Consider the following 20,063-nt stretch of genomic DNA (forward strand, 5'->3'; position numbering starts at 1 on the left):
AGTGAGTTGGCCCTGTCTCCGTGTAACTTCCATGCTAATTAGAAATCAGTTTCAAATTTTCGCTGTCCTTATCTAGATTCACAAATTGACTATGTGGAATTGCGGTAGGATGAATTTTCAAAGACCATTGCCCGGAGAGCGTGTCTTCCTAGTCCAAGCTACGATTTCCAGGCCTGGTGAGAGCCTGCAGGTACCACTAGGCCCAAATCCTAGGTGAGCGGTCAAAAAAAGAGCAAATCCTCCATGACTACCACCCGACACCTCCAAATTGCCGTTTAAACCCTGGTATTGTCTCATGTGAAGAGTCCTTTCTTCTGCTCTCCGGTCCTTCCTTGTCCAGCTGACGAACGGGATTCGAGTTGCTGATCTTGGTGGGCACGCATTGTAAATGCCAGAATGATCGGGCCGAGCTCCTGCATGTGTCTCGCATCCTTGATATCCCAGGGACCAAATTCATGCAGAGTCAGAAACGGCTCCGGATCACCGGGTGACAGGCCCTCCTTGAGGTACTTGAGATAGCTCTCGTCATATTCGGCAAAGGTGAGGAAGATTTCATGCCGATCCTGAGATATATGGAGATGCCTGTTGCATTCATTTACATACCCTGTTAGTGGTGGATCGGTGAAGGAGAAGCAGGGCTGATTTATGAACTTACCGGCCAGGAAACTGGCTTGGTCTTTGTTTGTTGTCGGAGATCCATGCCACCATCTGAGCAGCCTCTTGCATCTGTATCCGACCCCGACCTCTCTTCCTGACATACGGTTTGACCTCGATGAGAGCACGGACCTTGCCGCTGGTTCTATCTCCGAGATAACCATCGGTCCGTGCCTGGAACGAAGCCGTTTTGAAATTGACCGTAAATGCTCTTCTGTGGAGAGTCCGGTCGTTGGATAGAGGAAAATGGATGGTAATGGCATTCAGCAGGAGAATAAGGGCCGCATTCACAATCTGTTCATCCTTTGCCGGGGCGTAGAGTATACGCTCGGCTTCTTTGGAAATAGGGGTGGCCGGTAGTGACGGAGGTTGCATTGTGACTGACTCTTCAGAGTCAGATCCTGCATTTGGAGACGGTCGGCTTTCATCGGCTTGCTTTGTAGGGGTCTGGAGGAGTAACTCCTGCATCTGCAGGCGCAGTTGCTCCAGCTCCGCCTTCATTTCCTCTTTCTTCAGTCTCCCGCGTGTCCGGTGTGCAACGGGAGAGACGATAATGCCTGGGTCGTCGTCGTCGTTCTGCTGCACCTTTGTGACCTGGAATTGGTAATATCTCACAAGGGAGAAAGTGCCTAGTTGAGGGATGGCTTCTTTGTCATGCATGTTGAGCTCAAAGCTGCGGCAGTAGTTCTTCCAGAATTCATATTTACCCAACGCATCCTTGGCAGTCTTTTCCAAATCCGCAAGGCCAAAGCGCGCGGCCTCGAATTTGGTGCGATCCTGCGATATCCGGAGTACGCGAAGAAGGAGATATTGATCGTACTTGAAATTGGAGGCAGAGTCCAGTTTGAGATCATGAATAGTGAGATGACGAGTGCCAGCCGTCAAGGCTGCTGCTTCCCAGGCCTCCTTGGAGTCCGTCACTGTTGAGTTGACGGTGTATTGCCTACCCCACGGCAGCTAAGTTGTATTCGTTTCGTTTAAGATCGTCACCCTCTACAGTTTGAATTGCTGAGCTTATTGTTAGGTCACGCTACACTTAGTATTTGACAATTCGCCAGTGATCTGTGAGTGGGGCCTATGTGTTATGAGTTACAGCGGACTTCGAATCGGGAATGGATGCATTTGCAGGCGAAGCATCAAACCAGATAATGTTTCGAGAGTATTCAGGGGTACACGATCTGTTCTAATAGACCGCAGGTATTTCTATCTAGAGATATGTATCCAGTAATGGGAAAGTCAGTTAATCCTAGATTGTTTGCTAGTTCTCGTGTAAGAAATATATAAGATGAGCATAATGATCGAAATCGATTATGGAAAAACACATTATTGTGCTTATGTCCCTGTAGAAGTATTACGTTATATTATATCGTATGAATAGAAGGATAAAAGAATATAGACTTTGGTCCATCTCATTGAATGGTAATACTTCAGTGGCAGCATGCAATAGTAATAAAGTTAAGAATAGCGTAAGAATAAGTACAGTATTGGACTCCTGTCCGTGGGGTAATCCTTTGCATTCATTCTGTTGGACTATCGTTTTCGTCTTTGCTTTTTTTTTGCCCACGCTCGAATTCGTTTTTCTGATTCGTACCCGATTTACCCGATGATGGTGGTAACCCGACCAACCCGATTTTTTTTTGGAACACTGTACACCCGTGTACAGTAGTACATGCACATGACGATAACAGGTCGGAAATGCCGGAATGAGAGTCTAAACCCGTAGACTCCGTTGTCAAACTTTTTCTCGAATCCAAAACCCAGATATATGTCCCAAATCAAAACCAGTGAATGCCGAATTCAAAACCAGACCAAACCCATACCGATACCCATAACCGTAATCGTAGACACAATAAGCGATCGTAGACGTAGCCGTAAACGTAGACCGTGTACCGAGACCGTGTATAGACAATGATCCGAAACGTAGAAGACAACCGTTATTATTAATATTAATGTGGCGAGAATCGACGGACGGATAGTCAGGCGGTGTTCTTTCGGGACCGGCCCTTGAATCCGAGAGCCTTGCGCAGGCTCCCCATGCGTCGGGGTGGGCGTTGCTGGTCTTGGTAGAATGGGTCGTTCTTGAAATCCTCGTCGGTGAATTTCTGTAACGGGAAGGTTAGCCACTGGTCTGGTAGGGCCGGGCCATATGAAAGATTTTTTTTTTCACTTACCATTCCCGGGGCTCGCACAAAATTCCCTTCGATTTCCGCCATCATGTTGTCTCCCTCTGTGTATTGGTAGGTGTGACCCTCGGGATCTGTGGTGCCCGGAGGGTAGTAGGCGACCCCATCCAGGGGACGGTGGTGTCGAATGCTGTCGACGATTTTGTACATCGGGGTCGCCCGGAGCGTCTCTTCGTTCGATTCTTTCAGAGCTTCGATCGGACTTCCCAGGCTGCACCGGTTGCGTTCGGGGTAGACGGCGTCATAGGGACCTTCGTGGTGATATTGGACAGAGCCGACATTGTCCAGCTGGTCAATGATGTCGGGATACACTCGCGACATGCGGTGGTGGTGGTGATGATGGTGCTCCTGGGGGCAGCACGAAGCTTTTTTCTTGTGCTGGTCGACCATTCTTCCAGCCCTGGATTCGGAGTAACTCCTGTCGAAAGACGCGGCTGGAGAGGTGCTGGATCGCTGACGACGTCCAGCACGGTTGCGGAACGGATTGGTATCCTCGACGTAGAAATGGGTACCTGGGCCGTCCATTTCTGATGGCGTTGGCCGTACAGCGGGGTGAGGATGTAGCCAACGGCCTGAAGTTGGAATGTGATAAAGCTGATCAGCGGCAAACAGCTCAAGAATGGCTGTTGCAGCTGGATGGAGTTCGTTTGAAGCGATTGAGACGAGCGTATTCTTGTTAAGCGCAGATCACGATGGATGAAGAAAGAGGAATTCGAGCAAAGGACAGCAGACCAGCGATCAAAGAAATACCCCGTCGCGCCTCCACAGATTGAGTAGGCTCTGATGCAGCGGAGTCGAATGACGTGGATGGAGTGCTTGCGTACCCAAGCCTTATCGGCGTTGATGGCGACTGGCGATGCACGCTCCACCGGCTGCGCTCCCACTCGGGCAAAGCGTTGCCCCGAAACGGCTTAGTCGTCCGCAGGCAGCCGCAACCGGCGCAAATCACCTGCCCGAGCCCACGGTTTGCCGCCGCAGAGCCTAGACTCGATGACTCTTCTACGTCCCTGGAGCAGCTGCCTGAATGTTCGCTCGGTTGGCGCCTGGTCGCCTTAGGCTGGCATCGCTGACTTCGATGACAGCTACAGTCCGCTGTCAATGTAATCGACAGATGATGAAAGGACTGGTAACCGGTGCTGCTTGCCAAGACACGCTTCCGTTGGAGACAGGCAGAGAGGCCGAAAAGTAGGCATTCGCCGGTTCTTTTAGCTCTTGCCTGCAATAATGGCTTCTGGATCTCATCTGAGGTGCTGACGGCACCTGGAACCATCTCAATCGATTTCTTTCTGACAGAGCGTGAGACTATTCCCTATCTTTCGCATGTCACTCTTCAGTCGTTTGGGAAACATATCGCACAAGCTTGCACGGAAGCCTCTTGGTGGAGTTTTCGAGTATGTCCTCCGACGATCCGTGGCCCCAGTGGTCCGCGTATCCCGGCATTGTGAAAAGAGGCAATCTTCCGGAACAGCGGTTGGACACTGGCGAGGATGAGTCCTCTGATTGTGATAAGTTGAGACTGCGCCAGTAGGAGTGTAGATAAACGCCGGACGTTACACTGGAGTTGATTTTGTGTGTGCTAGATACGAGGCTGTGTTAGTTAAGGTAGATGTAGCATTGGGTTCTGTGTTCGTCAAAAGGTACTTATCGACTCCAAATTTCACAGGAATGCAAATAGAAAATCGATCGTGGTCGGTGTACAGCTTACGGAGTAGCCAACGCTGAGGTTCTCTTAAGGCAGACGCGCATGGCGTGTCACGATCGCAAATTTTCTTGGCGCGCGTCTAAGCACCGACACGCCGGGTTATCATCACTCAAGCTAGCATACGTCAGGTAATTAGTCTTCCCGGATTAGGTGGCTGCTGCTTGATGCCTTACTCAGTGTAATGGCTCTTGTCCAATACTCGGACTCTGAGACAGAAACAGAACAGGACGAGCCATCTACGAGGGTTCCAGCCAAGAAGAAAATCCGTCGAGAGGAGGATACGTCGAAGACTGTCGATCGCGACGCCTCTCTTCCTCCGCTGCCGTCGACTTTCCACGACCTTTATGCCTCGAGCACTCGCGTGAGTGTGCGCGACGATCCCAGTCTCCATGGGGGCCGAAAGCGTGTAATTCCCCACGTCGAGGGGAACTGGCCCACCCACATCTACCTCGAATGTAGGCAAGCAGCATCAAATTGCTACGGTTTCTGCGGCATCAACTGATGGAATGAAGGGTATCCGTCACGAACCGAGCTGAGCGTCCTGGACGGAATTCTCTCCCAATGCAAGGCAAACCTCGGTGACAGTGAACGGCAGATCCATAGTCTCCTGCAAAGTGACCTGGGGGTTCAACTGCCACTGCACATTAGCCTGTCGCGGCCCGTCGTATTGGTCACAGAACAGAAACAGCCCTTTTCGGAGCTCTTTTCACACGCGATTGAGGAGTCTGAGGTTTGTCCGTAAGTTTATGGGATGACAACTCGTGTGTGGATGAGAGGCCTGTGTTGACAAGGTCTAATGGATACCTAGGTTCGAAGTGGTGCCGGATGGTTTGGATTGGGTCTCGAACTACGAACGGACACGATGGTTCTTGGTTGTCAGGGTCAAGAGGCCAGAAAACGATGGGTTGAACCGCCTGCTGCGAATATCAAACCGCTCTTTAGCTGCATTTGGTCAGCCACCCCTTTATGAGGAGGCCGTGACATCGTCACAGCCGGGTAGAAAGGAGAAAACCGGTACACGAGGCCATAAGCAGGCCGAAAAGCCCTCTAGAACCTCCGAAAGCTCTGCTGTAGATTACTCGCACTGCTTTCACATATCCATTGCCTGGTGTTTACACGAACCGTCACCAGAAGACAAAAAGAGGGTCGCAGATGTAGACCTCCGACCCCTCAATACCCTGAAAGTTTCATTTAGCAGCGTCAAGGCGAAGATCGGAAACACAGTCCTAAACGTGGCTCTCCCTGGGCGAAAGGTAGAGACCAGCGGCTTCAGGGGACTTTGAGTAGGTATACTTCGTGCAGTTCTAGCGCTAGAAGCCAGGAAACCAGTCAAGTATAAAAAAAAGATAATATAAAGGACTGCTTCATTGCTGCTGCAGACTGCCTTAGTCATACTATGTGTTGCATTTGCTCAGTGTCGTATGGGAATCAGGCAATGTTTACTCGACGGTCATGGCGAGTGCGCTGTGGTGGCAAGGACCCGACGCGGATTGATTGGCCGTGTTGGCGGGCCTACTTAGAGCTCCGCTGGGCTTCTCAACTCTGTTTTCTCACTTGTCAACACGCGCACTCTCCTTGTACACAGCGCGCTTCATCCCCGCGTGGCGATAATTCGATGCATTTCATCAAGCTCTTCTCCTAGGAGACGCCTACTTATCTCATGGGAATAAGCACATCCTGTTGTCTTGGCAGAAGTGGTGCTCTTTACGACACCTGCCCTTGCCCCGTTCCTGCTTGCACGCGTTCGCTGAGAGGTCGCCAATGGCCCAGCTTCGGATCCCAACCGTAACCATAGTGCGTCGAGTTTTCTCCTCTTTAAGACCGTCTGCTGAATTCAGTGGCCCAGGATGATCTCCTTGAGTTTCAGGCCAAACACTTCCCACATGACGTGCCGTACCCAGTGCCACTTTACTCATTCGCGCCTCCGGACGAAGATCATCTAGTGGAAGAAGACGAAGATTCTGATGGACTTGGATACTATGAGGATGGTGTGAAGAGAACACTCACCGATGAGCAGATCAGGATCTTTCGACATAGCGAGATTCACGCCCTTCTACGAGAGAGGCAACGGAAACGGGAACGCAACGGCGAAGAAAATCCCAAGCCTCCAGAACCTCACGACTCAGATTCTTCACCCGCCGCTCCGGAGCCTCCGATGTCATCTGATCAGATTGAAAGAGGCAACTTAATGAAGAGGAAGACAGGTTACGCAGATGGCTCGACACGAAAGAGGACGAAGACCGGAGCAAATGACGCGAAGAACGTCGATGTAACTTATGAAGATATGCAATATGACGAGGAGGAGACTCCCCAGAGGTCTGCACCACGTGTGGGCCCATCGTCGTACCATCCTAGTTTCTCTGGACGAAGGATCATTTCATATGACGACTAGACGCGTGTGATGAAAAATTCACCATCCAGTCTGTAGCGCGTTGTGCCCTGAATGTCCACTTCCAGAATATCCTCGTTTTGATGCCGCAACGGACAGTCCAGAGATCCACCTCCGGCGTCATCTTATAGTGACTTCCAATATGGTGTGAAACTCCCAAGGTGGATATTCCTAGTTCAAGGACGGGTAAGTTTCATCATCATTCTTTTTGATTCTCCCTGTTTCAATAAATGATGAGAATCCTTGTATCGTCATCCTTAGTCGGATGCCATACCTCTCCATGCACTCAGTTCGCCTCGGCAACTGTCTGCTGGAGTCAGTGTACGGCCATGGCGAGCGTAATCTTCTCTCTGACTGCCCTTGAATTGGATATGCTCAAGTATTGCCGTTCATTTATAATGGGAACAAGCTAACTTGGCGGTCCAGGACATTGCTCTCGTAGTTAGTCGAAGACATCCAACCGTTGGGTCCTGTCGCGTTGCGCCCACATCGTTTGCAGCTTAAGCTGTGAACGGGAACGTTTGGGGATGATAATACTGGACTCGAGCTGGGCTCCACTCTGCTCGAAATACGAAGGATTAATGAGATTGGATAATAGGCCGAGAGACCTAGAGATCCAGGAAACGACAAGCTAGCAGGGAAGGTCTCGAAATCCTAGCTCATGCGACGCAATCAGGGTATCATGAGATTGACAGACGTTTGAACAACGCGCATCACATGTTAAGTGAATTTATTTGCGCTATACTCTGGCAATACAGGCTCGATGTTGTTGAAATGATCACTGACAGGGAACGTGCTAGCCACCGTTCCCTGCAATTGATTAACCACAACATCCAGTTTTGCAATTCTTAAAATTTTAGTCGTGATCAGCTATCCTTAACAAGCAACAGGTGGCCTGCTCTCGCGCTCAAGTACGAAGTCACCAAATCTGAAAACGGGTGGTGTCGGTTGCGGCGTAACAGGGTGACGATAGCTTGGTGCTATTTCCTGTCAGCGCAACTAAGTTCCATCTGTCTGGTACGATGAATTGTTAATAAGGGGCGAGGAATGGTGATGTCTTACTGGACCATTGCTGTGCGAGTTCCAAGTTTATTTTTTACCCTTGGAAACAATAAACCGGTTCTTGTCACTTGAGTGGCCTGGCTGGGTTGAAAGGGACCCGAGAGACCAATCTCCGCAAGATAGGACGTCATGTTCATGGTCCAACTGAATCCTAGCATTGTTTGAGGTACTTGACGAACCCTGACCACTGCCGTTGGCATAGTCCCCGTCGCCACTATATCCTGTTAGCAACGGCATCATCTAGAGCGCAGAGGGACATCTCTGAACCATTGACTCCCTTTGTTGGCTTTAGTCGAGGAATGGTCGGTGGACGCAGGCATTGTCAGCTTCGTTGATACTTTTTAGTGCTTTGAGAAAGATCTTGGTGAGATGGTATCGGCCGGGCTGGCTATTGCAAGAGAAGACCTATTGAAGGCTCCTCCGTGATGTTTAAATATTTTTACGAGTCCGGTGATGGACAAAAGAAATTACTTGGGCCCTGGCCGGCCATTCCACATGGGACCTGCCGACAATGGACGCTGCTCGTCTTCCACGTCGTTGACTGAAAATTATGCCAAGGCACAGCACTATTTCTTCAGCTAATCTGTCCCACAATATGAAGCTTATCAAACGTTAAGATTCGAACTTGTCTCCTGTAGGACGACGTCAGCGGGGACCTATCAACTCGAGTGATTATTACCACCCTGCCCTTAGTACAGGGAACAGGGGGAAACAGCTACCAGTAGGAGTTTTCGATGCCAACAACATCTCTCCACCGTGTAATTAGATAATCCCGGTTCTCGGGTCCTGTTCCAAAATTCCTGGGAATAATCCATGATGATAATTAGGGCCTTCTGCAACGACTGATATGACTCCGATCTAACATTGGATACCTTAAATTACTTGGTCGTGCGGTTGCAATTTCACTCTTCCACGCCACCAGCATTACTCGAATTTTGGTTCTGTCGACAAGTAATGTTAATGTACGACATGACTGAACTTTCTGTCTAGAGACAATCACTATCACGTAAGAGGCGTGCATCTAATCTAAATTACTAGGTAGCGGTGGATGTTGCGGCCCGGTGCGCAGTCGATCCCGTGCCTTCGAGGCTCGCCGGGTCGGGCCTTGCTGTTGCGGAGGGATCCATGTTCTGCAGGACTCATTATTGGCATTCAGTGAGTCATCTGAGTAGCTGCAATCTCGAACGCAAGAACACCTTCCCATGTCATCTCATGATATGTGCCGCTAACGGACCCTTGTCGCATTGCAAGCCTGTTATCTAAGAATCCTTGCGGCAAACCGTTTCCTACCCCCAGGAAAGATCTTGCTCGTGGTAATGCATCAGATCACATGGCATGTGTAGCGCCTCAAGTCAACGATACAAAGACAATGGTATTATGTGTCCGGTTGTGGTATATCGTATGTACGGAGTATCCACCCCTCCCTCTCCACTTTCTTGCAAATTCAGCTTGACTCATCGTCTTTAATGGCGAGCTAGGTAGTGATCGCCATTGACAATCCCTCTATAATCGAATCCAAACGTGATCTTTACCCCACAGCACCGTCCCTCATTCACAAGTGAATCTCTGTGGAGGCCCTGCGAGAGAGTCTTATCACGACTAGTCGAGAAGGCTACATGGCACGAGGAGAGCCTGGGAAATTACCAGCATCTATTGGCCAGGCACCAGGCAATCGTGAATCCGGCCGGGGACAGGGAAGACTTCCGGCACATTATCCACAGCACTAAACAAGTGGGGTGTCCTGTCAGGTACCAGTGGAGAATATCTCCGGTGCATATTTCTGGGGTTCAACGAATCGATAATTAGCGTGCTTCTCTCTACCTACGGAGTAGGTAGATAGATCTAGAGGGAAAATCACTCCTGGTCTCGCCGCTGGGCGATCATCGCCAATCAGTTCCAGTGAAACGAAGTGGGCATAGAGCGTTTCTGGGTACATATTCCGACGTAAGTTTAACCTGTTCTTGCTCACAAATGGCTAATTTAATGAGATAGCCATATTACAGAAGCGATAATGATGCCAAACTTTAACCTATCTTGACCGTTTTAAAGTCGCCATGTAGGAATCGGTTTCTCCGTGCGATCTCCAGCGCTCAGGCCTCCGTAATGTCAGGTTAGTACTCCTAGTCTGACAAGGTAGCGCGCCAGATGAGGGTTGAAGTGCGGTAAGAAGAGGTATGAGGCATTGTAGGACACCCCCATGCCGAAATCGAACTCTTTGGCTTCCTTCTCCAGAGCATTATTATTCCTATGTTACGAATGGAGACCAGTTTCGTGGCAAGCAGTTTCGAGGGACTATGACCCGTATCAACCTGGCAACGTGAAAATAGTAAGAACAAATCGATGTTATTCGCGAATTGTCCTTCCTGTCGTGGCTCTAACTAAACCCCACCTATTCTTTACAGCTGGTTGCGATGGCTTATGCACAATGCCCAGGAAGATTCTGGAGCAATCGGGTCACTCATCCTGACTTCCCCGTGTAGGACAGCATAAAGCTAATCATCTCCATAGTGACCATTAAACAACAGCAAGAACTTGGGCACAGTAGAGGTCAGCCCTCTTCATTTTGGTTCCATGCTAACTTGCGCCTCTTCCTAGACAAGCTTGATTGTTTTGGAGCATGTGTCAACAATATATCTGAGAGATTATAGTTGGCAAACTTGAACTAATCAGCAGCAACAGCCCCTCAATACTTCCATGCCCCCAGTCTTTGGCTGATGAAAACAAAAATGTGGAACAATGACAAAGGGTCGTGGAGGAGGTGACGACTGTAATCCGGAGGTTGGACTTGCCATCCGCCGGTCCCTTCAGAGTTACGTTTCCCGGGGTCCATACTGCTTGGTGATCTAGCAACGATCATTTCATTTTCTCTAGGTCAGCCGCAATCATGGGTTGCAGTTCGTCGCATACAGCACTAACTTAGCCTTTAGGTAGGTAGTAGATGACTCGAAATAAGATTCAGCTTGTTTGGATCTGGGTTCTCGAGGATGACGCTTGCGTGACTATCATCTCAGTGCGTGTTCCACGTCGTCTCAGTTCTGCACTATAGCCAGAAGGATCGAAAGGAGCATGCAGTGAAATCATAGATTAGGAGGGTTGAATCTCTGCTTAGTTCTGCATTTCAGCTGACAGTGCAAGGGCGCTTGCATTGCAGATCCAATACACAGTCACCTGCATGTTCCACTGTAAGTGCTTGTGTTTTAAGCACGCAAGTTGCAGTGGAATAATCTCGGTCTTATCTCACTTGCCGATCTTGTTCCGCTACACTGGGGAGGCTGGGTTCTGAAGTGGATCGACATAATCACGTTATTTCTTGCATTTTTGAATTCTTAATGGCAGAATATGATGTATCACATTATGAGAGGATGATGATAAGATTGCAGACCAGGGTGTTAGCTGGTTGCCTTGCAGGCAGCATTTGTCTGGCAGGTTGCCTTCATTCTGGTAGCCTTATTGTGCCTTGCTGCAGCAACCGCGCTCTGCAATCATACCCCCTGGCGAGGTGTGTTATTGATTCAAAGCATACAAACCTTCTCACCAGCAGAAAATCGGTGTTGTTCCATTTCTGAGGGCGAAATCCAGAGCAGGTTGTCAATTCGTTAGATCCAGCTCATGTGACTTCGGCTCCCCCGGACATCAACCTCACATCGCTCACTCAACTATTCTTACCATCGGAAATGAAGTGTTTGGCTATCGTTATTAGGAAACAGAGAACTCCCATCATCTTCTTTGTTTACATGAGTTTCAGGATCATTATGGACAGAGGTCTTGAATATCGGCCCTAATAACTTCCATCTTCCACGCGTATCGGACGCGTTTAGCTTTTGTCAAGGAATCTATCTTCGGCAACAAGACTGCTGAAGAATGTCATTACCAAGTTTCTCTTCACGAGTTGGATAGTGTAGTGAAGGACGTTGGTTGGGTTACGCGTTTGATATCCTGCTTATCCTGCTTCATGACTGTGACCTGTTGCTTGATATACACTGACAAATGCCATTGGAAAGCCGGAGCCATACACCTTGTCGGGACGCTAAATAACCTAGCAGTGACAAGAGTAGAGAGAAATTTACTAGCAAAACAATCCCACGTTACCTCCAGGCCTATAGGTAGTCCTGCATTATAGAAACACCATCAAGGATCAGTAAAAGAGTCCAGCTGCAGATTGCACTGCATTCGAGGTTCAATTAAGCCGCGATGCGAACGCCACTGACGGCACGTGCTATTGAGCTGCGACGAGTCGACCCGCCCGTTCGAGGGCTCGCAGGATTTCCGTTCCTCTGCACAGGGTACAGGGCGCGTCGGCTCAAAGCTCGCTTGGACTTGCCATTTTGCCTATAGGATACGGGAGGAGCAGCAACCTGGACTCAAGTAATGTCGCTGGAAGTGAGGCATCTCCGAGAAGTCTGCTTTAGTAGACTGTCATTCTTGCCTACTCTGTATACAGCGATTGGACAACAAGAGAGCACTATTGCTATCCTAATGAAGTGGCTATCGTCACTTCCAACAGGGGGGAGGGTACCACGATATTATTTATGAGGTGTGTCATCAAAGAAAGCATGCATTTGGCGGTCAATTTTTGGTTTTCATCCTAAACATACTTTAGATTTTCAATACTGAATGGTATTTTCATAATTTCCACAAACCATAGTATTATATGCTGTTGTTGGTTTAGACGCCATGAGAATGGTATTTAATAGGAGTCTTGGTGTTACTATATCAGCAGCAATTTAGAATTTCGATATCAACAAGGTGTTGGTTGCAGAGTCAATTCTGTCGTGTTTTTTTATCCTCTTTGGGCGAGGCTTTGACATTTAAAGATTACGATATATATGTGCATTATTAGCGTCGTGCACACGATCTTCGTTTTTTTTCCTTCAGCATTTCAGCTTCTCCCCACTAGATGACTTATCTTCAGAAGGGAAAACAAATAGTTCAGTTTACCGACAGACGCGCTGCTGATTCCCACTTCAGAATCTGATACAGGGGTGTAAGTACCACCGTCGCAGGACCGTCTCACCATGCAATACCCCAACACCATCGACATCCGCACGAGTGTCGCACAACCAGCCACAGCGCTTGATCAGAAGTTCAAAATATAATATTTTTTTTCAGACAAGAGGAAACTATGCCCAGACACCGAAATGTACTCCGTATGTGGTCGAAGCGCGATTGGAACGTTTCCTCTGAAACCTTCGTTTTTGACGGCGTGAGACCTGGCGTTGGCGCGTCGCAAGATGGTGGTCTCGAGGACTGCGTCCCCTGTGAAAGTCCTTTGGAATGGTGTATTATAAATTCTATGTATTTCTCAGTGTTAACCTGGGAAACCCTTCTTCAGGTATCTTATCTCGTCACCTACCAGTCGACACCACATTGAATATCCTCCAACCTGCCCGACATCACTCACCATGTGGGCTCCCAACAGTCCGACATCGTCAACGCGCTCCAGCGCCAAAAACATCGACTTGCGCTCGGCCATGCGGCACGACGAAAATGCCCTCGAGACGAAATCCTTCCCGCCTGATACGGAGATGTGGATGACCAGGAGGCAGCAGAGGCGTTCCCGAACCTCCATCCAATCGTCCGTGGCTGTCCGGTCGGAGTCGATATCGTCGTCGTCGCGCCAGTCGTCCGCAGCGCTGGAAGAAGAGGAAGAAGAGCGAAATGATCACGGAATGACGACAGAATCGCCGCGTTGTCGTATTGAGGCCTGGCAGATACCGTCTTTCCCGCGACCGGAGCAGCAGCACGGCCTCGTCCAGGTCCATGACAAGGAAGCCGACGGCGAAGTGCAGGGAGATGGCCGTGAATCGATCTCGGGCGAGACGGACAACTCACATTTAACGCTTGCAGAGGAGTATTCCGCCATGGAACCAGATCTGAAGACTCCCAAGGTCGTTGAAAAGGCCGTGTTCGAGAGTCCTCCTGTGCAGACAACAAGTCCGGAGCTGCAGAACGATGAATCGCACATTTCCACCTCTAGTACTGCAGCCAGCGAGCAGGAGCAGTCAGCAACAAAATCATCATCACCTGGACCCTTGGAGCGACAGCTCCTATCACTGCTGTCAAAAATCTCCGCAATAGAAAGAAATCAACCAACAATCATGGCCGAAGAGTATCAGAAACTCGAAGCAAGAGTCGCAGAACTCGAGTCCGAGAAGCAGGCATGGCTGCAACGCCACGAGGCGTTGTTCGCCCTCCGCGACGAAGACGTCGCCAACCTCGTCCGAGTCCGCGACATGCTGGCCCACGAACGGCACGAACACGAGGCGATGCGCAAACTGCGCGACGACGACCTGCGGAATGTGATTGAACTGCGACACAAACTTGCGCAGGCGACGTGGTCATCTGCAAAACCTGAACAGCAGCAGCAGCAGCAGCAGCAGCAACAACAACAACAACAACAACAACAACAACAACAACAACAACAACAACAACAACAACAACAACAACAACAACAACAACAACAACAACAACAACAACAACAGTCCTCAGCAATGACAACAACCGCAGGAACCACACCAAACAAGATGGTGCAGCCAAAGCGCCTATCCCTCTCGCGGTCCTCCGAAGGAAGCGACCTCTGGCGCGCAGCCAAGCTCGCCGCCATGGAGCAGAAGGTCCTCGAGCTGGAGCGAGCCAACACAGATCTAAGGGCGCAGTTGGAGCGCGCCCACGCGGCGCTGTTGGCGAGCAGTTCAGAGCCGGAGCATCCAGCGAAAACAAGTAGCAATAATCATAACCTCTCAACATCCGGCAACGCCAGTCCTGGTCATCGCGACCTGGACGCCAGCAGCCTCGAGATGCTACTCGAAGGCGCGCTGCGCCACCGAGAGCGCTTCATTGTCAAGATCGAGCGGCTGCGCGCCGAGAATGAGGAGTTGAGGAAGGAGTTGAGGCGCAAGGAGGACGAGACGGCGGAGCTGGAGCATACGGTTGAGAAGCTGCGGATGAAGATCGAGTTGGGCCGGCTGCAGTCGCAGTGAAGGCTGCGCTGCTATGTATGTATACTGTACATTCATGCTTGTAAGACATACGTAGATAGATCAGTTACGCCATGCATGATGCCAGTTTTCTCCGCTTATATTTCTTCTATTTATCTCTAAAATCCGACTCCAGGCAGTTGGCGGTAGGACTTCAACACCGATTAAAGAAAGAAAGAAACGGGGCATAAAATGTTCAATAAATGCATGACACAGAAACATTAGATGCTGCATGTCAGGATACTGGTTGATAAATCGGTTATATATTCTCATGTTCCCACCAAAGACTTTCAAACCGAAAATTCCCTCTAGTCTCTAATTACATACAGGTCGCTCATCGTTAGACTACCTTCGAATAAAGCTGATCACCGCCAGAGCACTCACCGGCGGTGTCACTGCTCTTTCAAATTCCCAAGCAGGATCGCTGGCAGACACCAACGCTTTCCACTCGTCCAAGGTGCGGTATTTGCAGTTGTAGTAGAGCATCATCTGCAGATCCACCGCTCGAAAATATCGCTCTCGAACGGTCGCCTCCACAGGTCTGTCCGGTTGGATGAAATCCATGATCACGAGTCGATTGCCTGCTTTTGCAGCCGGAGCAAGCGCCTGCACGATCCGAGTGGCGTATTTGTCAGTGTAGTTGAGCAACGTTTTGCGGAAGAAATACACGTCTGCTGGAGTCCTCTGCGGTCGAAAGAAATCATGGGCCTCAAACGAAATGCGATCTTGGAGCTCTGCAGGGACAACTGTAGTCTTAGCATCCTGCGCCATCGCCACCACCTCTGGTCTCTCCTGCACAATCAGCCGCAGCTCTGGCGCTGCTTCGGCAATCGTCACGGCTGAGTCGCCTATATGGCCGCCCACATCGATTACGCTCGCCTTCCCGAGGGACTTCCAGTCGAACCCGGCGACGATGTGTTTGAGCGACGATGCCGGCTGGTGAGCGACGCGTTTGATCGTCATTCCAAAGCGTCGCTCCCGAACGGGATCACTCCCGATAAATTCCCAGAATGGACCATCGCAGCCATATGCATAGTTGACGGCGGTTTGATTGAACTCCTGCGACCCGTGCCCCCATTTCTCGATCGCATCGATCTGATGGGCGACCATGGGCGCACAGTCTTCAGTGAGCCATTGCACAGAGGGTCCCATTGGACTGTCTCCCTTCAATAAAATGGATGCGGTGGTATGAGCCACATGGTCTGGAGTGGGCTCGCAAAAAATTCGATTCGTGATGGCGAAGCGCAGGTTCTGTTTCAACTGAACAGCATCGACTCCCGCGGCCTTGGCCAACGACTGATAGTCGATGTCTCCCGTGTCCGGAACGAAATCCGCGATTCGAAAGTGGCAGATATATCTCATGGAGTTGATGTAATGAAGCTGTTATCAGTCAGCGTTGTTCCGTCGGTTTTGACTGATATGACTGCTGCGTACCGATGTCAACGACGACTCCATCAGACCTTCCTCGGGGCCGGTGACCAGATCGTACATGGTGCGCGCGGCATTTCGAAGGGTGCTTCTCGCACGCTCTGTTTCTTCGTCACAGGGAGGAAACCGGGGAAGAGCCTGCGGATCAAAAGCGAGTTGGCCACTGCCATTAGCCTCCAAAAAGGCCGTGATGGTTTTGGCCGCGTCCAGGCAGGACGCCGCCAGCGCCACGAGGTCTGTTGGTGGTGTTGCCATAGCTGTACGGGGATTGTGATAGGGGTCTTAGGAATTGGTAAATATCTCCTTCGGGCTATCCAGGTGTTTTTTACTTTCTTGTGTTGGTATCTCGAAGCCCGGAGAAAGTCCTCTTCGTCCGGTTGCTTTCTGTTCTTCGTGTACGTGTTTCCCCATTATCCTTAACCTCTGAGTCTGGTATTTGGTTTCTCTTGTTGGACCGGGAATAGTGCTCGATGGGGAATGACGTGACGGGTGTAGCTAACTGTGCCGTTACATCGCATGATCGGCCGTTGCGAAGCAATTTTCGTCGATAATTAGTTAGCGCCTCCAGGGAATCAATCCTCCCACCTAGATCGTCACTGTCTAAATCGTCCACCAATCAGGCAATTTTTCATCCTTTTTATCGCTCGTCATGACGAGACGTGCAATGCCAATCCGGGGTCTCGACTGTCGGGTCGAACAGCTCACCTAGCTATCGATTTCGACCCCAAAGAGAGAATGAAACACCAGCGGCTGAAGCTAGGTGGAGAACAAATCAATCCCACACCTCCAATGGAGCTGACACATCAGTGGCGCTGTCCTTATCAATCTCTTGGTGAAGTTGGAAATAATCCCTCATTTCACGTTACGCAATTGACTCGTATAGTACCATTTGCGTCCGGTACATTACATTAGGGAGCAGCAGACAGGTGAATTGACCTGCACGTCCATCAGATTGAATAACTCGTTTTTTATTCAGAATTTCCAGGATCAATACCAGAAACTCTTGTCTTTGTACGTATATCATGGCAGGACAAAGTCCATTGGAAGTTGGGGTTGTTGGCGGAGGGCTTGCAGGACTCTCGGCCGCCATCGCGCTGAAGAGGGCCGGCCATCAGGTCGAAGTAAGCCAGTCGCTCTGTGTGACTCAGGCAGAGGCTGATTTGCGAAGCTGTTTGAGAGAACCGCGTTAACGAATGAAGCTGGCATCACGCTGGGGATCGCCCCGAATGGCGAGCGAGTGTGCCACCGCTGGGGACTGGATCTGATGGCGGTTGGTGGCCTTGAAGCATTCCAAGTATGTTTCAGCAGGCTCATGTAGGTCTGGGGCGCTGTTGACTGTGAGAAGGTGCGTCATCTGGATGGGAAAACCGCTTCCATGACCTGGCACAATTCGTTAAAAGACGTGCCTGAGAAATACGGCGCGAGATTCTGCTTTATCCGGCATGGGGACGTCCACGCGGGGCTCCTCCGGCTTCTGGAGACGACGCAAGGGCTGCCGGTCAAGGTCAACCTGGAGACAGCCATCGAAGCGGTCGACTGCGAGAAGGGCACGATCCAGACGAAAGACGGGCGGGTGGTTGAAAAAGATCTGGTCGTGATCGCCAACGGGGTGAACGTGAGTCTTTTCCATCGCGGTTGGCTTCGTTTCAGCTGACGACGGCAGTGCCGCTTTCTCGGGCAGGTCACGGGGCAGGACTGTCCGCTGCAGGACACGGGCCTTTCGTTCTATCGCTATCTCGTGCCGGACGACGAGATCATGCAGGACCCCGAGATCAGGCCGCTGTTCGAGAACCAGGAGGACCTGGAAATCTGCTTCCTGCACCACCTGCCCGCCGGCATATCAATCGTGACGTACCTGTGCGAAGGAGGAAAGACGCGGTCCGTCAACATCTACTCGCCGCGCCTCGCAGAGGGCAAGAAGACACGAGTGACGCGCGAGGAGCTGCTAGCCCTGACCCGAGACTTCCATCCCAGCATCCGTGCCATCGTCCAGCACGCCCCCGAGACCGACGTCCACGCCCATTCCCTGCTGATCCGCGATCCGCTGCTGAACTACGTCCGGGGCAAGGCTGTCGTCATCGGCGATGCGGCCCACACCATGAAGCCGGTAAGTCTGGCCACGGCCACATATAAACCCTCGCTAACCCAGGAGCAGCACCAGGGTCAGGGCGCATCGATCGCCATGGAGTCCGCCGGCTGTCTGGAGGTCCTCTTTACCGGAGCCAGCAAAGATGACGTGCCGTCCCGGCTGAGGCAGTTTGAGAAGCTCCGGCTGGGCCGATGCGGCCCGGTCCACGTCTTTTCCAACATGCCCCTGGGGCCGCAAGGCTATCCGTGGATGCTGGAAAAGATCCGTCCGTTCTGGGACGAGACGAGACCGCTGCCGCCGCCGGGTTCCAGGCCTTTATCAGAGCCATTCCGCGAGTTTATTTTCGGCTACGATGTCTTTGCGGAGACTCGAAAGGCGCTGGAAGAGGCCCAAAAGGACTGCAGGCTGAATGGCACCACCGTGAACGATGTTTCCCACGAGAAAGAAACAGTGAATGGGGTCGTATGACGAATTCGTTATTGTTAACTCACGGGGCTGAGGCTAGATAGAATTCCATCAATATATAGAATATATCTTAATCTTAAATGCTCATAAATAAATCAATATATATATATTTTTGCAAATAGTCATTGAAATTTATACCATGAGAGTTTATATTTTTTTTTAGTACCGTTGTGTAAACACTTCCCTTATCCTACATATGTGAGCGTATTTATTTTTTCCTCCAGAACAATAACATTTTTGTGTACACATAACTTTTCGGTATGAAAATAAGCCTTTTTTTTTCCCTCCCCGACATTTTGCCACATTGTAGCGCTGATATCCTTATCGGACTGGCTTGCAAGATTCGGACACGACTGTTACATGCCACAAAGGCGGCGTTCGGCATTCATGTTCAACAAACAAGGTTATCCTGCTGGCTATACAAAGTACCAAGGCACAACGAACACCGTAGGTATCATCTGCCTGTCGGGTACGCGGTGTGGGTACCGTTCAAGTCGAAGCCGTCGAATCCTTCTTGATGGAGCCATGCCCATACTGCCTATCTGGGCTAACCAGCAATACTTATCGTCCACGTACTGCCTAACCGGGTATCGAGGCCAGCCTCTAAATCTCCCCACACCCCACAGTCCATCCATTCCTTCGACAAGGATTCGATGCCCCCTACGCTAGGCAAGTTCCGCCGATACTGTATCGGGCCGAATGAAGCACTAATACTCCCTCCCGAGCCGTTCAATAACAGCCGGCGATCGACCCCGAAAGAGGTAAACTGTGGACTTCCTGGTCTCCCTTAGCGATCCTCGAATAGGCTCAGCAGGGCTTGCTCCCTCTCGGAGATACTATCCCACTCGGCTCCTTCTGACAAATGCTGCTGATACGACCATCGTGATGTCATCCGCGCGTGGCATCGCGTATCATCGGCCATGATCCACTTCGACGCCCCCCGGGCCGTCGATCCTCATGTCACATTCACGTCCTTGACAATGCATGATATGCCTACGACACGACGCAGTATGGAATTGGTTTCTGAGTAGAAGCAGTCCTCATGATGTTAGAAACTACAAATAGCGTAACGACTAGTGCGACTAGTTGTAGGACTATTGTTTGTGTTTTACAG

General features: G+C 50.5%; 6 protein-coding genes across 6 annotated transcripts; 3 read left to right on the top strand and 3 right to left on the bottom strand.

Moving 5' to 3' along the window:
- Window positions 1-293: 293 nt before the first annotated feature.
- T310_2219 (uncharacterized protein) lies at window positions 294-1,314 on the bottom strand (the record flags this gene model as incomplete). The annotated part of the gene is made up of 2 exons (XM_013474925.1): window positions 294-582; window positions 656-1,314. 2 exons carry the CDS (start codon window positions 1,312-1,314, stop codon window positions 294-296), a joined length of 948 nt encoding a protein of 315 aa, XP_013330379.1.
- A 1,316-nt stretch (window positions 1,315-2,630) lies between these two features.
- Window positions 2,631-4,277, bottom strand: T310_2220 (uncharacterized protein; the record flags this gene model as incomplete). Its single annotated transcript, XM_013474926.1, has 4 exons — window positions 2,631-2,756; window positions 2,826-3,469; window positions 3,588-4,146; window positions 4,194-4,277. 4 exons carry the CDS (start codon window positions 4,275-4,277, stop codon window positions 2,631-2,633), a joined length of 1,413 nt encoding a protein of 470 aa, XP_013330380.1.
- Window positions 4,278-4,720: 443 nt separating this feature from the next.
- T310_2221 (uncharacterized protein) lies at window positions 4,721-6,931 on the top strand (the record flags this gene model as incomplete). Its single annotated transcript, XM_013474927.1, has 4 exons — window positions 4,721-4,994; window positions 5,052-5,277; window positions 5,348-5,792; window positions 6,386-6,931. The coding sequence occupies 4 exons, from the start codon at window positions 4,721-4,723 to the stop codon at window positions 6,929-6,931; spliced, it is 1,491 nt and encodes a 496-aa protein (XP_013330381.1).
- Window positions 6,932-12,181: 5,250 nt separating this feature from the next.
- On the top strand, window positions 12,182-14,970 carry T310_2222 (uncharacterized protein; the record flags this gene model as incomplete). Its single annotated transcript, XM_013474928.1, has 6 exons — window positions 12,182-12,273; window positions 12,432-12,524; window positions 12,660-12,673; window positions 12,959-12,974; window positions 13,100-13,285; window positions 13,323-14,970. 6 exons carry the CDS (start codon window positions 12,182-12,184, stop codon window positions 14,968-14,970), a joined length of 2,049 nt encoding a protein of 682 aa, XP_013330382.1.
- Window positions 14,971-15,312: 342 nt separating this feature from the next.
- Window positions 15,313-16,650, bottom strand: T310_2223 (O-methyltransferase; the record flags this gene model as incomplete). The annotated part of the gene is made up of 2 exons (XM_013474929.1): window positions 15,313-16,347; window positions 16,402-16,650. The coding sequence occupies 2 exons, from the start codon at window positions 16,648-16,650 to the stop codon at window positions 15,313-15,315; spliced, it is 1,284 nt and encodes a 427-aa protein (XP_013330383.1).
- Window positions 16,651-17,417: 767 nt separating this feature from the next.
- T310_2224 (Salicylate hydroxylase) lies at window positions 17,418-18,952 on the top strand (the record flags this gene model as incomplete). Its single annotated transcript, XM_013474930.1, has 5 exons — window positions 17,418-17,516; window positions 17,564-17,689; window positions 17,741-18,010; window positions 18,077-18,502; window positions 18,551-18,952. The coding sequence occupies 5 exons, from the start codon at window positions 17,418-17,420 to the stop codon at window positions 18,950-18,952; spliced, it is 1,323 nt and encodes a 440-aa protein (XP_013330384.1).
- Window positions 18,953-20,063: the final 1,111 nt, after the last annotated feature.

Source organism: Rasamsonia emersonii (assembly GCF_000968595.1).
Source record: "Rasamsonia emersonii CBS 393.64 chromosome Unknown ctg1118621760017, whole genome shotgun sequence".
NCBI classification, from domain to species: Eukaryota; Fungi; Ascomycota; class Eurotiomycetes; order Eurotiales; family Trichocomaceae; genus Rasamsonia; species Rasamsonia emersonii.